Source organism: Chlamydotis macqueenii, chromosome 18, assembly GCF_036417535.1.
Source record: "Chlamydotis macqueenii isolate bChlMac1 chromosome 18, bChlMac1.mat, whole genome shotgun sequence".
Classification (NCBI taxonomy): Eukaryota; Metazoa; Chordata; class Aves; order Otidiformes; family Otididae; genus Chlamydotis; species Chlamydotis macqueenii.
This window is the reverse complement of record NC_141573.1, coordinates 1,163,634-1,180,986: the sequence shown is the minus strand read 5'-3', so window position 1 is coordinate 1,180,986 and position 17,353 is coordinate 1,163,634. Positions and strand designations below refer to the sequence as shown.

At 51.6% G+C, this 17,353-nt stretch overlaps 1 protein-coding gene across 2 annotated transcripts in view; it reads right to left on the bottom strand.

The window, feature by feature from the left end:
* Positions 1-17,353, bottom strand: part of RPTOR (regulatory associated protein of MTOR complex 1) — a 141,203-nt gene that overhangs the window by 20,487 nt on the left and 103,363 nt on the right. For both annotated transcript variants that reach the window (XM_086762678.1, XM_086762679.1), the window contains exons 22-28: positions 14,958-15,061; positions 13,759-13,942; positions 11,895-12,005; positions 5,072-5,177; positions 2,683-2,797; positions 2,068-2,192; positions 705-809 (exon numbers count right to left, since the gene is read on the bottom strand). In XM_086762678.1, coding sequence (XP_086618804.1) covers positions 705-809; positions 2,068-2,192; positions 2,683-2,797; positions 5,072-5,177; positions 11,895-12,005; positions 13,759-13,942; positions 14,958-15,061 — 850 coding nt within the window. The remainder of the gene's footprint in view (positions 1-704; positions 810-2,067; positions 2,193-2,682; positions 2,798-5,071; positions 5,178-11,894; positions 12,006-13,758; positions 13,943-14,957; positions 15,062-17,353) is intronic.

Below are 17,353 nucleotides of genomic sequence, written 5' to 3'. Positions count from 1 at the left end.
TGGGGTTCTGGTTTCACCCTGCGTATGGCTGGAGGCCAGCGCTCCTTTTTTGCAGTGTTTTCCATCCGACTTCCCTAACATTCCAAGCAGGTCAGTGCCCAACCGTGCTGTCCTTCTGCACACATCAGATTCAGATCGCATATTCTCTTTCCACAGTAAACAGCAAAGAGTAACTGCCAAAATTGGAGCTCAGGCTAGAGGAGGTCACAGGTGCAACATGCAAAGCTGTGCGAAGGCCGAGCAGCCCACCAGAGGGAAAGAGGCAATACGTGAGCTGCTGTCCCACCCCAAGGGGAAGAATAACCGGTACGAAGAACAACAAGCACAGAGTGGGGCAGCACCCAGTTCCACCGTTGTTCGACAGTTCTCTCCTTAGGAACACAGCTGAGAGGAACTCTTGGGCAAGACAGCTGCTGTGAAGGTTGTGAAGGACAAGGACTTTGTACCCTTCTGCTGCACAGCAAGAGGCTGCTCTGCTTGCTCTTAACTGTACCTGTGAGGTTGCTGTGCTGGGCTTTCCGTTTTGTTGGTTTGTTTTGTGAGAACTGGAAAAGTAAGTCCTCACCAAGGCAGAGACTGTTGAACAATGATGGTACCGATGGCTGAAGCTGAGAAACCCATTTTGCTCTCCTCATCCCTAGAGAAAACCCTACCATCACAAATTGTTTTTATCCACCCCCCAACAAACCTTAGAGGGAGCTCACCTCGTGTGGTGGGCAGCATGTCTGACAGCCCCTGCCAGGCAGTTACCATCTCCGGGTTCTTCTCCAAGTCTGCAAAGTTCTTCCACACTCTGATGGCACCATCATCTCGGGGAAGACAGAAAAAGTGAACACAATGCAGCGTCACTGCTGATACAACTCTCATCATTACTTGAGCACAACAAGGGAAGAGCAGAAGTGGAACTGTAGTCACACAAACTCCAAACCTGACAGCAGAGTTCACTTAAGCCTTTTTATTAGCGTTGTTTTTCCTCTCTAATCTTACATCCATGCAACCTAAAGCATTGCTCTACTGGGAACTGTTCTGGAAGAGCTTTTCTCCTTCCCTTGAATAACACCTGACATTAGATGTCGCTCCATTTCTTTCATTCATTTTCTCCACGATCCATCTCTGTCCTCCTTGCTATTGGTGCTGAGAACCACAAAAACCCTACTAAATACAAAATACAACCCCACAGAAGAGCTGAATCAAAGTCCAGCCCATCAGCAGCAAATCTTCCAAGAACATAATGTATTTTTTCAATTTGTTCCCCATCTGTGCAACTTTTGTGCTAAGAATCAATAAATTGAAAGGAAAATGTCCTGAAGGCCCTCTCAGCTCCTCTTCCACCTCTCGTAATTGCACCCAACCTGTCCATTTCAGCAGGAAGTTTGAAAAGCTATTGAAAACACTCAGACTGGCAGGTTCAGAATGGTTCCCTGGGAGAGAAGCAGATCTTACTCACGGCTTTACAGACCACGGAATGGGAAAGAGCTCTTCACGCTACCTTACGTCATGCCACAGGGCGTTCTAGAGAAGCGTTTCCCCCGGGTGAGATACACAGACTAGGGAAACACTCAGAACTATTTGAGAAGTTTAGTGCTTAAAATACACCCTGCCTGCTCTAGACTCAGAACAGCACAAGGAACAGGATTTCTCGTACTTTGTCTGCAGCACGATTTCCTTCTCAGCTCTGGACAGCAGCTTCTAACCAAGCGAAGTCGCGCTGCCCGAGGGACTGTACAGGGGGGGTTACCAGGAACTTGCAGTGAGAGGCAGAGACCCAGAACGATGTAACAAATACAGCTGTGACGGGAAACCGTTTCAGCAAGCGTTTGACTTGTTAGTCACTTGAAAATCTTTGCAGCACCCTCATAGCAGGTAAGAGACTTCAGTACTGCCAGAGACACTGTCCAGGTTTGATCCTGGGAACGCCTCGCAGCGGAGAGCAGCCAAGGGCAGAGGAGGCTCAGGTGGGCCAGGCTCATCGAGGGCAGAGAAGGAGGTCCAGAACAGCTCACCTGGACTTGGAGTCTGTAAGGGCCCCCAGTCCTGCCCTCACACGTGGGGACACACGTTATTTACCTGTGGCAGTCAGCAGCAAGGAGCAGTCCTGTCCGTTCAGGTACTCCATTGCCGTGATCCTGGTGTACCGTGGGTTCCCGTTGTGGAAATAGTCCAGTTTTTCCCCTTTCTCCCAGTCCCAAAAACTTGGGGAGGAAAAAATATCAGGTCAGTCCTTGGCTCTCTGTGCAAGCTGTAAAGAGATGTCCTCATCACAGCAAAACTAGAACTTATACACGCTGGATACCAGTTCAATTTGTTTTTCTCCCTTGGTATTCAGCATCGTTTTATTAACACTGCGTGTCAGCCTTCTGTGAGAGAAACTGGACAAAAGCCCCGCTGTAGGTAACTCTGGTAAGCCTGCCAGGATTCACCCGCAGCCCTCTGACCCAGCCCTCCTGTAGAAAAGGACTTGGCGCAATGCCTACCACCACGGCACTGGGCTCTGGCCATCTCCCCGCCCCGAGAGAGGGGAGGACGGCACGGAGGGGAGCAGGGAAAGGAACGGGAACAACGCATCGCGGTGCTACCCCGCGACAAGCCATCCGCGCCTTCAACATGCCGCTCTGAACGCGCCCGCACGCGGCCCACAGCGGCAGGGCAGCGAGCGCTTTGCAGACCCCACGGAACCCTTACCAGATGCTGTCTTTGTCGGCTACGGCGATGCAGGGCGTGAACGGGTGGAACTTCACCACGGAGGGGACCCCTGGGTTCCTGTTGAGGAAGATCTGATCATCCAGCCGGGAAATACCTGCGGGGCGAGAGCAGGCAGCCACGGCTCAGCGCCTGGAACATCCCGCCCGAGGGACGGAGCTCGGACATCCTCAGCCTCCCAGTGCCACCGCTCTCCTCCTCCCTCCCCAGTTCTCACCACCAGATCCCCCAACACCTTCCTCCTTGAAGAACCTTCTCAGACCCCAGTTATCTGACAGCCCCGACTCTAGGCCAATTGTCTCGCGTCTGCGGGTACAAACTAAACACTGTGGTGACAAATCTGGGTGTCCTTTACTTTGGTAACGGAGAGAACACAGCAAGCAAGCACAACCAAGCCCAGAGAGAAACCAGTTTGTGTTGACAGAAAAACTAACATTATTTTTTCAAAATAAAAAAACTGAAAATGTTTTTTCAACTTTAAATACACTATTTCATTTTGGCTTGTGGATTATTTATTTAACCTTCCATTTAAGGTCTTAAAAATTTTAGGTTAATTTGCAAATGAAAAATATATTTTCCACGGAGACATTAGAAGGATGGTTACAGACCTCTCCCACCTTCCCTTCAGAACAGTTTGCTGCTCACAAACAGTTCTGGTACCCCTGACACTGCCATTTTTTGGCACAGTATGAATTCATCGCACAAAGCCACAAGCCCAGGAGACACTCACTCAGTTCTAGTTTGGTTTAGAATGCATCCATTTAATCTAATTTTCATTAAAGGCTTGTAAGTCTATTTTAATTCTTTTTAATAATTCACTTTTTTTTAAAATGAGTACTGGCATTTCAGCGTCTGAGATCAAGCAACCAAATATGAAGACTGTTTAGAAAAAGATTTAACTTCTTCAGGCAAGCACGAAAAATCCCCTTCTTTGTATTCAGAAAGGCCTCCCAAGCCATCTCCTGGGCCCCAGTTTCGTTTCTGTGTTACTCTGGGCCATGATATTCCGCAGTTCCGTGACGTTAAGCTGCCCGTTGTACCGCCTTGAGCCCAGCAAACCTCCAGACGAGGCACACGCAGGAGGCTGAGCCCTGGGCAGGGCGTCATTCAGCAAATGACTATTTCCAACACCGCGTGCCTCGGCGAGCGGCCCAGGAGAGGAACAGCCCCCGTCGTACGGCCCTGCCCTGGGAACGCCGCCGGGAGGGACAAGAGCTCCCGCCAACGCCGCTCCCCGGCCTCTGCTGCTCAAGGCAGCAGGAACAAGTGTGCGGGCTCCTGAGGGTACTTCACTGGGCTCCACTGGATTCACATAAATTCTGTGCTAAAAGAATTCCAGCCCCACGTAGTCATAAATTAAAGCAGCATCAGCTTTCTGGAGATTACACACTAATGAAACACGAACATGAGGCACGTTAGAGGGAAACGTGTAAGCCCACAGCGCCATATGTACAAATATTTAAAATATGATGGGATATAAGGAGCAAGCAATCATTTACAGACTTCAGCAGAGTGGGGAACGTGAAAGACATCATCAACATGTCTTCTGAGCACCCGGAGGACACATCCAGCAGCTGAGCAAGGCTAGTTTGCCATGGCTGGCCATCCGAACGGCATCTGACGTGCATCAAACACCATCTGCACGCTCTCAGCCGGACCGCAGCTCTGCAGTTCACCCTACAGCATCCTGCCTGCTGTCCCTTTGGAAACGTGACCTGCGCTATCCACCCGAGCTTTACTGGCCAGGGAGGAAAAGCCCAAGCGGTAAATCGACAGCATCTGGTAGAGGCCTCTGAATCATCGATGTCATGCCGACTGCGCTGGCTCTCGCGGAGGTGCCGGCTGTGATCGAGGACGCGGCTGAGGAGCTCAGCTGCTGCCCATCAGCCAGAGGGCTCAGGAGCCAGCGCTGGCACCGAAAATCAGATGCTCTGTCAATTCTTATAAGTGGGGAAGCCTGCTTTCATGGCAAGCTCTTCCTCCTTCAGAGGAGTCCTCCGCTGCCGTGCCGACCAGACAGCTCAGCCAGCCTGGTGCCACGCTGCGGCTGAGCATGCCACCTGTGACTGACCTCGCCACTTCCTAACACGGCACGGTAGTGCAGCTCTCAAAGGGGAGGCAGACATTTGACACATTAAGGGGTCACTCCCCTGACCTGGCAGACAAAACCAGCAGCTGAGAAGGGAAAGGTGCGAGCATCAGCAGAACACCGTACAGCAGCATCGCCTCGCCCGCACACGGCAGAGCACGCAGGCACCTTTCCAGTCTGAGGGTCAGCACGTGGTCATCGTTAACTGGGGCTCTACAGACCAGCGTTCTGACTGAGCCCGAGGAAGCTGCCTGCAGCGCGGGCAGGAGGGAGATCACTCACCTTTCTGGATGATCTTCTGGGCCTGCTTCCTGACACGAGCGTTGCGCAGGAACCGCCACTCTCGCTCCTTGCGGATCTGGCTCTCCAAGTCATGCTCCTCTGGGATCTTTCAGGATATCAACATATTCACAACACAAAACAACGGTAACCATCACAACTCCGTGAATTACCTTTGCACCACACTCGCACACATGCACGTCAATGGAGGAGCTCACGGGACTTTATGTTCTTCAATACTTGAGCACCTTTCTGACCTAAACCTTCTCCATCATCTGTAATCTCTTCTCCTTTCCTTTTGCTGTCCTATGTTTTATTTTGTAAGTCCCAGGCATTCCCCAGAGCAATGACACAGGGTTTCTGAAGAGCTCTGCACCCGCGCCTGCACCACACGCAATGGGCTGGTAAGGAACCTCGTTCTGCGGGACACCCAGCCACCCTAACCCCCCTCCTCTCCGAACAATGTGAGCCCACTTCCAGTGCCATACAGATTACTCTGCTTAACCTTTTCCAGCTGAAAAGCACCACGTAGCAACCCCGAGATGACAGGGGGAGCACAGCTCTGACACAGACAGAAAGCTGAGAACACATGCAGGTCTTTCCTTCATTGCTGATAGATAACTGCAGGCCAAAAAAGGCATTACTTTATTTTCGAACCCCTGAGATGCTCACGTTACCAACACCGCATTTACCGGCATAACGGCAACCGTTCCATACTGGAATGGTTGCAGGAAAATGATGCCCCCACGTCACCTTGCTTTGATTACACACAAACCACAAACCTGAAATTGGAGAGAGCCCCGGAGCAGCGTACAGCCGCTCTGATCTATTTTATTGTATTTATTCACACCCCACAGCCCCGGGCTTCGGCACACTGCCACGGCTTTCCCGCACAGCCTGGCCTCCAGCCAGCAGGCCAGCGCTGCATTCTGCACCGTGCTGCCGGCAGCTCCTGCCAGGGATCTGAGAAGTCGGGGTGCTGCTCCCGACGACTGGCAGAGATCGGGGTATTCCCACCCCGAGCCAAAGCGCAGGACATAAAGGAAAAGACTCGTATGATCCCATCCCCAAACCTACTGCAGGACTTATTTATGATGTGTCTTTATTTAATGCTTTAAAAATTATCCATGGCTAGTAACACGCTGCTCTAGAAACACCCCTGGATCAATTAAACAGCTGAGCTACAAGACTCCAATTGAGCTTCTTTTGATGAAGGAAATGACAGCTGTTCCAAAAGGAATAACTCGTGGAGAAGGAAGATAGAAAAGAAAGTCCTTTCGCTCCTTCCCCATTCCCCACAAACACTTTGTTCCTGAATAAGAAAGTACTGAAATCACCTGTCACTACTACATACACTGTCTTCAAAATGCACTGTACCTTGGCAAACAACTATTCCTGAGCAGAATCTCTGCTTCTTTAAAAACAAATAAAAAATAAGAAACCCTCCTGCCACCTTTCCTCCTGGCAAAAAAAAGCACTGTTCCACTTTTTCAAGAATACAACATCCATTAGAAAGGCAATGACAAATGACCAATAATGAAACGCAATAAACAAAGCCAAGATAAAATACATCAAAGGGGATTTGAGAGAGAGAGATTACACCTACACCTTAATGAAAATCCAGCTTCGCTGGGAATAAATTAAAGTCAGAACTAAACGGCCAGGGGAAGAGAAGGAGCAGGAGCAGAATGGCAAATTCCCCTACAGCCCAGCGGCTCTCAGCGTTCGGGACTCAGAAACAGGCGGCTGTGCGGCTGAGCAGAGCACTCTTCACTCCAGCAGGTAAAGAATAGCAGAGTAAAGGAGCTGCTTGGGCTTCTCAGGTCTGAGGAAAGATAACTCTGCCAAGGAGGCTGAGCCGGCAGTCGTGTTTATCACCTGATACCAGCGACAAAGATTCCTCCCACATCGAGCTCTCTCAGGTGGGGTCCCCGGACGCTGCAGCATCGCACACGGCACACGGCCAGACGAGGCTCGGGCACGGCCGGAAGGGCGCTTGGTGGGAGCAATGGCGGCATGGAACGCTGCCGAGAGGGGGACAGCGCGCAGGCTCCCAGGAAACCGAACAGCGCTACAAAGAGGCACACACGCGGGCCAGGAGAGTCACAGCACCTCACCGAGACCAACAAACGCTCCGCCACCCCCACCCCCAGAGCTCACCGGGACAGCTCCCGCCTCTGCACTGCCCAACAGCAGTGAGGGGCTTTGGTGGCAGAAGTGGTCTTTCCATGCGGAACCCCGCTTGCCTGGCGTCCCCTGCATGCCATCTGCATGGAGGAGCAGACGGCAAAAAGGGACCGAGCAAGAAACCGAGAGAGAAGCATGGCCAGCACCGCCCATAGCTTGTCACTGATGGGGGGACAAATCTCTACGGAAGTTCTGGCAGGCCGGCTTGTGAGAGATCCCCAGTACCGCTCGTTATGTTGAAACTCTGGATACTAACTGCTTTGGAGACAATAAACCACCAAACGTCCAGCCACCCAAGGGCTAAGCACTGACCACCCAAACCCACCCCTCAGATCCTTTCAGAAACACAAGTGAAGACCTGCACGATGAACGCAGCAGGAGTTAAAGAGAGAAAGTAACGGGGCCTGAGCCCGCACAGAAAGAGACCTGGCCTGACCCACACTGTGGGAGGGCCGCGGAGCCTTGAGAGAAGAAAAACGGCAAGAATAACACAGAAAAATCCCTATGGGTTCCTCCAAAGTGCTATCAGAGAGCGAATGTACAATATCCATAAGAAAATAAACTGTTAAACTCAACTTGTCCTTAACAAGTGTTGCAAATAACTGTAACCTGGCAGAGACGCTCTGTAGCAGCTCAGCTAGGCGTGACACAGGCAGCCAGCGGGCCTTCGCTGAACAGGCGAGGTTTTGACTGACCGAGCAGAGGCAGAGCACGCAGGAAAGATCCCATTTCCTCCCAGGCCCACCTGCCTGCGGGACAGAGCTGCATGGATGATCCTGCCAGGAGGGAGCAATGATCTCTGAAAATGTGAACCCCACAGAACACTTGACGAGGGAGCTTCTGGTGACAAGCAAGCACGGAGTACATCAGGACGCGTGTGTAGCAGAGAGCCGTGACCTCTAGCCCAGCTGCTGCCGGCTGGAAAACCAAAAATGATTATTGAAAAGAACTATTTAGGCCCATCCTTCACGTCGTTGTCTCCCTCCCAGCCAGCTCCCATTTAAATTAAAGCATCAGAAATCATTTCAGCAAACAGCAGCCGGTTTGGCTGTGGCTCAGCCCTCCCCACGCAGAGCTCCCAGGCACGTGGGAGTCACAAGTGTGCCACACGACGGGATCCTGACATCCCGCCGATTCCTAACACCTCGGAGCTTCCTCGGACAGACACCAGTTACGACTCCGAAGCCTCCCACCAAGCAGTGTCACATGAAAGTCTGCAAAGCTTTCCCTCTTTCACACGTCATCTCTCCCTCAGCATGGAAGCCAGCGTTGCGAGGAGAGCAGGGAAGACTCGGCAGACTGCTCCGGCAGCAAACACAGCTCTCCCTGGCTAACGTCACTGCAGCAACCGCACGCAAGGCTCGTTTCCCCACCAGCACTCTGCACAATGGCCAAGGCACAGCGCTGAAGCTAAGGCAGGGATTTATCAGGAAGGGTTTCTTATGTAATTCCCACCTTCCCGGATCCTTACTAGCTCCTGCCTGCGTGTTCTGCCAGTGCTGGAAATAACAGATCCTGGCTCCCGCGCTCCTTGACTCAGGACTTCCTGACAGCTGGCACCAGGCTTTCCTGTGCCGCTCCATCCAAGACCGCCTGCGGTACCAGCACAGCCTTTTTCCACACGAGTTCTCAGGAAGAGGAAAGACTTGTATAGATCGGAGCTGGGGCAGGTGTCTGTTTTTCCTGGCACAGTGAGAACTCACAATGCAGTACTTTCTGTCTCCATGTATTTGATTAGATAATCAATAAATCAAATTTGGTATGATGGTGTGAAACCGAGCCAGTGATTTACACTGGAAATTAATCCCTCAGTCTTTCCAGTGAAAGCATTCCCAGAGCAAGGTCTGCGAAGCAAAACTAAACTCATAAATTAAATATGACTAAGATGCACTCACAGCCATTTTATGTTTATTCATTACAGGAACTGTTGTCTTGTCTCTCCCTGGTAGGCTGCATCTCCAAATGAAGTATCGGAATTAAACATTAGTGTCAGCTTCTTCAGTCAGCACACGGCAGACTTTGCTTTCTGCCTTCCTCCTGAGGCTGAAGTTCCCAGAGACAGCAGCTCCCAGCCAGGGCTGTTTGGCTCTTGCTGCTGCAGGACCAGCGATCCCAGGAAAGCAGCGCCCCGTGGAACTCAGCCAGCGCCCGAGTTACCGCACGGCCAGTCCTGCGCCCCAGCCTGATTACACAAGCGGCAATCGAGAAACCCAAAGAAAGCTCTTGTAGAGGGGCTTCTCCCCGGCCCCGGCACACAACCGCCCACCCATCACACAGGTACAGATTCCCCCGTAACGTGCCAGTGTTTCTGTGGAAAGCCTCTGCTTGGCCTTTTAAAGCTGCTTCACAGAAGTAATGGGGAAATCAATTCTCTTCCTTGTTTTCTTAGAAAACACAGTTTTGTTTTGCTCAAGCTTTACCAAAAACATTGCTGTTGAGGACAGTCCATGCTCAGAAAACCCAGCCCCAGTCAGCGAGCACTTCCACGTGGAAATGCTCAGGAAAGCTAAAAGAACCATCCCCACCACACGTCACCACTCCTGCTACCCCAGTACCAGCTGGAGACAGACCGCTGTCCCCGCGGTACGCATGCGGTGCGGTCTGCAGCACCTTCGTTCTCGTCCTGAGACACCGAACCCTCTGGGGCTCACTGGGGCGCAGGGAAGCCCTCAATTTCCATGACTCCCCCTCCCTTCTGTGAATTAGTACAGGGATGCTCCACATTTTGTATTTTCTCCCCCAAAGTAATTTGCTCTACGTTACGCACATGAATTACTAAATCCACACACACAGAGCTCCCCATCTACCCACCGAACCTGCCTCTGATTGGCTGTCCACCGTGATTTATTTTATTAATAAAGACATCCCTCTTCACTGGGAAAAGCTTTCCTTAAAAAGCAGACAAATGTTTTTAATAAGAACTAAGAGATGGAAAACCTCCTCCTCCTCTCGTGCCCTCTTCTGGACTGGAATCAAGGCACTGAAGCTCATCTTGACGAGGGAAAGCCCTGCTTTAAAGCTTGACCAAGCAACCAAGCCCCACAGGCCACACGTACGTCTTAATGAATTACTCTGTTATTGATGTCAGAGGAAAGTTAATTTCCCTAGCAGCTGAGGAGGTGTCAGGCAATCATTTTCCCATCTAGTCTTTCCTCCTGGTGATTCGCTAAAGAAATCAAAGCAGAAACTGGCTGCCAGGTAACTGGCGTTCTGCTGTCCTTAAACTTGGGGGCAATCACCTCACCCACCGCCAAACGATTTAACGCGCCTGAAGAACGGGAGGAGCCGTGATGGACGGCTCAGTGGCAATTCTGGGATGAGACAGCACATAACAGGCAGCATTGCCTCATTACAAAGGTGTAAATATCAGGGGCTGGATACAAACATCCGTTACGGAGTTGCTCGGTAATGGCATTAATACAGAGTGGTCGTGATTATTCACAGAAACTGCAACACCTCCAAGAAATTGAGCTGACTCGACTCCCAAGGCACCTGGGTGCTTGCCTTACGTGTTTGCTTATAATAAGGCGAGATTTACTGCTTGTTTGTATTTCATACTTAAAATTGAAACCTGATCTTTGGCTAAAAGATTCTGGGAATGTAACAGTTCCTGTTTCCAGTCACTGACAGGCTTCGCCCATCTCTTAAGAACTCTGGTTTGGTTTTCCTAGAAGAAGGCTTTAGTGTATCTCTGACTTCACACAAATCCAACTTCGCTACCAGAACACACTCACTTCTGAAGAGATCTCAACGGAGGTTTGTCATTGCCACCCTCGTTCCTTGCCATAATAGAACTTGGTTTATAAAAAACTTTAAAAACCAAGGATGCTTCCAAAGGTTCCCCCAGGCAGTCACGCCGATGTCCAGTCACTGCTATTTTCTCCTTTTTAACTCAAAGGCGTCTACACAGCGTGCCCGGAAGCCCAGTGCAGCTCTGAAGTCACACCAGGCTCCAGAGCCAAGCCTGACTTCAAGCAGAGGGTTTGTTCCGCTGCCAGTGGGATTCTCTGGTCTTCACCCAGAGCAGCAGCCTCCACCATTTCTCTGCCTGTGTCGGCATCATCACAGCCAGAAAATTCAGCTAGAGCGTCAAAGAGAACAGCCCCTCTCCTCCAGCCTCTCGCAGCCCTTTCTGGGATAAAGGGCCTTCCTTACGCTACTTATTTATATTTTAAGAATCAATTTATGTTTACTATAACGCAATTTTCAATATATAGGCACACGCAACATTGAAAATGAAACAACTCAGCAACGCAATCTGCAACTGTGCAAAACCGGCAGACGCTATGATCTGCACTAGCTACAGAACCTCCCCTCATTTTCACGTTCTTCCTTCAACGTGCTCCATGGGGCGCAGGGCTTCTGCTCTGGGCTTTCCCCAGTAACACCCTCCAGTCTGTCACTAACTGCTCTGCTCCCTTCGATGACTTCTTCCCTCTTACTCTACAAGCACAGTGGCCACAGAGCTCCTCAGAGCAGCACGATGCAAGTAACTCCATTCCTTTCCCTCCCCAGGCTGAAGGCAAAGGAGGGGAAAAAGAACAGGGAAGCCCACCAGCCTGCGCTCAGGACAGCAGCGCTTCGGAAGAGCCGCTGCGCCGTGGTTCAGAAAGCATGCACCGAGACAACGAAGTGTTACCTTCATGACTGGCTGGGCAAAATACTTCGCACTCCAGTCACAAAACCCCGTCTGCACTGTGGCCGAAATGAAGCTTTTGTGTCCAACGGTATCGTCGGCGTCGTCGGCAGTCTGTCCAGAGAGAGAAGTGGCTGTTAACCCACCTCCCTCCTATCCACGTGGGCAAGATGCATGCACAGCAACACCCAGATTCAACAGACTGCCAGGCAGAAAGAGCTCAAACACATTGCCAAGGACGTGACATTTGTACATCTGGCTTTAAGATCACTGTCATCACATTAACTCCTTGGAAATGCGCAGATTCCCTCATCTGCACAGCACAAGGCATAATCGGGCTACCGCACAAATCAGGGCTGAAGCGTTAGCGTAGCATCCTGAAGTCCCGGGATGAGCTTCCTCAGTCTCCCAGGCACCTGGCTTGAGAAACAGCGGAGCAGGAAGGATAACTTGGGATAAAGCACAGCCCGATACAACTTCACACCGAGGGCACATATGCACTGAGCATCTGTTACAAAGCACAAGACATCCAAAAAGAAAACGGAAAGACAACTTCATCTAACCAGGTTTCATCCATTCTTTCAGAAATACGATCCAGGCTAGCGCTGCCATCCACAGGGAAGGTGTTCCTGCTAAGGCTTCACACAGACAAACTGGCTCTCCACCTCCAGCGGCTTCTGCGAGACTCATTACAGAAAGCAGAAACACCAATGCAAGCGAGGAGCAACCGCTCCTCAGCAGTCAGAACACGCAAAAGCTGTGCCGTCCACTTGTCCCGTGGGCTGCGATGCACACGCTCCACTGCTTCAGATGGAAGAGTTCTTCCCTTTTCCAGGACCAGGAGAGAGAAAAGGAGGGTCAGGGTCCTCCCCCACCACTTGCTGCCTTTTCAGTCCTCCCATCTACAGAGCCAGCACCAGAAAAATCCTGGAAACGTGCTGAAGTAGAGGGAGAGGCAGACATGAAACCATTGCCAGATGGCTGAACCCTGAAGAACATTGACCATAAGTATGGGCTCTGTCTATGCTTGGTGGCCACAAGCATGTCCCAGCATGCTTAGACTCCACAGTATTCATCCAACGTGACTCATGTGAAGGTGACCTTCAGGATCTTCGGTGCATGCTGAAGTCTGACTGATTGCTCTACTTGGCTCCACATCAGTCCTTCAAGCTTCTGTACGTGGAAAAATGCCCAGGAACTGACTATTACCTTCAGATCACTAAAACGTATGCAAAACCCTTGCTGGCTGGCTTGCTTGCATGCCAAAAAGAGGAGTCACTGCCGTTCCTCCCAGAGCTCCTCCCAGCTCCTAACCGATCCGCTCTCTTCTAACAGTGTGACTGTAGTGAGCTTTGGTCTTCCCAGTAACAGCCTGGGCTCACATCCTCCCGTGTGCACAGCAAAGAGGGCTGCCAAGCCTGGAGTGGGGCAGAACCGCTGGAAAGGTGAGTATTCCGGCGCAGGAGCACCCATCAGTCTCGGGAGAGGAATGCCAGTCTGTACGCTAAAGGAAGAGGGATCTCCCCTTTTTCCTCCTCGGTCCCTGCTCTGCTGAGGTTGAGAAAAAGCATCTGAGGGTCACAGCCCTGACTCTGCGTTATCACCCAGGCAGACAAATGGTTATGAAAGAATAAGCAATCAACTCTGATTAAACACCTCTCAGCAGCAGAAGTGGAAGGCTGTAGAAAAAAATTTACCCTGAAGAAAGAAAACTAATCAATTTTTACTTTACTGGTTAGAGGAAGCCAACCTAGAGTTAGCAGCAGCTAGAAGCGAACAAGAGATGTGGAAACAGAACACACAACAGAATGTGTAACAAAACGCGGTCGAGGGGGAGCAATCAGCTCTGAAAGGAAAGGCTCTTTACCTGCTCCGGCCCCTTGTCAAACATTTTCCTCGTCCTGGGAAACTGGTGGGAGTGAGGAGTGTACTGAACTCCCATGTTGCCCACGTTGGCCGGTCTCACAGACGCGATGTCCCGACTGACTGGCTGCTTTGTCACATCATTCGTCAGGCTGGAGCTGCTGGTACTAGTGGCTGGAGGTGACCCTCTAAAGATCAAAACAGGGGAGAGGATTTAGATAGCACTGGACACGAGGCGTGTTCCCTGACAGCTGCCACATCCAGTCCTGATGTGCTCTCCACCGTTGACAAGTAACCTGGTTTTCTACAAACAGAAGACAGTTCAACGCTCCTGGTCACAGAGAAACACAGCACTGCTCCACCAAACACGAAGGGTAGACGACAACACGGCCACACCATCACCACCAGTTCAGCTGCCCTTACTCTTGCATGTGAATTACACTGCTCTTGTTTGGTTCTGCATTGTAAGATTTATACTTCGCTGCTGTGCTTGCTCTACAAAAACAAACACACACAATTCCCTCATCTCCTCCAAAAAACATAAGCCCCAAAACAAGAGTGAACCTTGACTGCGCCAACTCCAGACTCAGGACAAGAAAGCGAACATTTTGGGAACCGGCAGGTCCAACAGCCGCACGCCCGCTGGCCACGGTGTCTGAGCTAAGGCACGCCGACCAGCCCTGCATCTCAGCGGGGACGTTATGATTGTGGGGCTGCTGGATCTAAAGCCTGGTGGTTCCTCTTGGAGAGGATGTTTAGGGAAACAATGAAATTTTCGAATCCTAGCTTTGCCCATACCAGTAACCGATTTCACTGTAGTTTAGGCACGGCTTGTTGAGCAGACAACCCTGGCTTTTGTCAGCTGGAAGTGCAGAAAATGCAGATCGGACTTCAATGGGAAATTTGGATACCACACAGCCAGGTCAGAGTGCACCAGTAAAACCAGCGACAGTCTGCTATTCCTTCCAGTTCATCTTTCAGTAATTAGTGTGGCTTGTTAATCTTCATCCTAAAAATGAAACCAGGAAGAAACTCCCACCTTTTGCCAGATATCTTGTTTCTGAACACTTTACCAGTGCTAAAACCAGAAGCTACCCAGACCTCAACACGTTCCTGCTCTGGAGTGGTGAACTGGGGCGGCTGCCTGAGCGGTGCCTAAACCCACTACGGCAGAAGGTGCTAGAAAGCAACCCTGGCGCTTACCCCACTTGGTGGATGTGCATGCCCTTGTTGGTGGGGCTGGCAGGGGCAGACTGGGTCAGCGAGGAGGTGTCCAGGATGCGCTGGGGGCGAGCGTTTACTGTTGCCTAGAGAGAAAACACAGCAGAGTCCTGAACAGGCAGGGCTGCAAACCACCACCCGCAGCTGTTTATTATTTAATTCAATTGCACTTCTGGGGCCAAATGAAGTCAAGCTCTCTATCGGTGTGTGCGTAGGTGTTTAAAATGTACATGAAAAAAGCCCCTGTGCGGTTCCCAACGCATCGGATGACTTCACTACTTCCTCAGTCAGGGAACGCTTCCCAGGAAGAACCCCTCTGTACTCACAGGGAAACGGCTCGGACTAACACAGGCCTCTTCCCTAAAGCAGGCGCAGCCCACGGCCTGTCCCAGCGCCGCGAGCCAAGGCACCGTCGGGCACGCAGCCCGCCCGGGGCTGCCCTTCAGCCAGGCCTTCCCTCACCCCCGGCGACACAGCATTGCGGTTCCGACCGCGACCAGAGCTTGAGCACGCACTCTGACCCCGCTTTCACGCCTGAGTCAGAACTCGCATTGTGAACGTGGCAGCTGCCTGAAACTGCCTCCTGTTGTCGCTCCATCTCCCATAACGAGAGCCGAGCTTTTCCGGAGTTCGTTAGAGGACACCCTTCGCAGCAGCACCACGTCCACTCTTAGGGGGAAGGCAGGGGATTTACATGGTTGGGTTGCTCTGAGCTCTACAAAACACAGCCAGTCCTGCTGCAAAGCGGCACCCTGGCACCTGGCCACAGCCAGAAGAGATTCGGTTCTGCAAGAGCCTGAGAAGTTCCGTCCTTTCTCCTGGGGAAGGCCTCAAACGCGAGCCTGGGGAGAGGCAGCAAGAAGCACAGACAGCTACGTCACCGGCTCACGCTCCTCCGGGCCAAGCACGCTGCTCACACCGTGCAAACCAGCCTCCCCTTTGGAAACGGAGATCACTTCCACTGCTTCCGGACTCCCTTCCTCCTCTTCCACATCACTCTGCCTTCTGTGAAACATTTTACATTTCTCACAATTCGAAATAACTTTTAAATGAAGCCCTAGACGGGCATAAAAACCCAGAGGGACAAATACCGCTACCCCACAGGCCAGCTGCCTGTCAGCGTCTGTCCAAACACTACGGAAATCGATGTCTGGCAGCGCAGCAGCCGAGCGGGGTTCTCGGGGGACGACAGGGTTCGAGCCCTCCCAGCTGTCATTTGTTGGGCTCCAAAGGGCAGGAGCAGCGATGACCGTCACCGCACAGCACGCCCACGCCGCAGCAAGCGCCGGATTGCTACGGCTGGGAGGGCAAGCGCCACGACCTCCGGCTGGCCTGGCTGCCCCGCGCCAGCCTCCTCGCTCCAGACAGGCCGGTTTGTGCGCTGTCGTCCCCCGTTCCGTCCGGGGGTGGGAGGGGTCCTACAGGCCAGGAACGCAGCGGGGGCTCTGCCGAGCAGGTGAGGCTGCACGGGGCACGGACAGACGATCGCACCAGGGGAATGGAAAGAAAGTAGAAACAGTTTAGTAATTAGTGACATATTATTATTCATAACTAATTTTAATTAGTCACAGAAGGCTCAGTTTTAAGATTCCTGCAGTCAGGTCTCTGCCACCTGAAATGGGTCAGGTCACCTCATTCGCAGCAGAGGGACAAGGCCAGCTAACGATAATTTGCTGAAGGGCTACACAGAGATGAGTGTGGCAGACAGCCTTCCTTTTCCTGGGAAAAATGAAAAAGCAATTTCTTCTCTGAGGGCAGCGAGCAACGCGAGGGCTGCAGTGCAGTGACACCGCAGCGCATTTTGCCGGAGGCAGCAGCTCCCCGTTTCCTGGGGATTTGCTCCTCTGCCAGTCAAATCATCTCTTTTCAGGAGAGAAAACAGCAATTCATAATTTTGTAAATTAACTCCAGGTTACAAAATAAAGAGCAGAATCACTTGCTCACGCAGAGAAAAGCCCGGACCAAGGAGTGATGTCACGGAGGAATAACTCCTGGGATAATTTAGCCTCAAGCTTTCCCTCAAAAACAGCTGGACCAAGCAACCTGGGAGGAAGCAAACTTTCCTTAATTAATTGTGATTTCAAAGTCTTAGAAGGCCACCGCTGCTTACCGGATATCTTTTTTGTTTGTTTTGGTTCAGGCAAAAAGCGTGTTTTGGATTTTTTAAGAGATCAGGCCAGGAGTGAGTTGTACCACTCCATCTGCATCACAAACAGAACTGACACCTCAGCCGCAGTCTGGTGAGAGCGAGCGATGTCTGATCAGCCCGTGAAGTACAGCGGCGTATTTCATAGCCAGGAAGCAGGCACGTCTGTGCAACCTACTCACCAGCTGCTCGGGAAGACATCGCTCTATTTAAAGACCACTGGAGCTCTCCT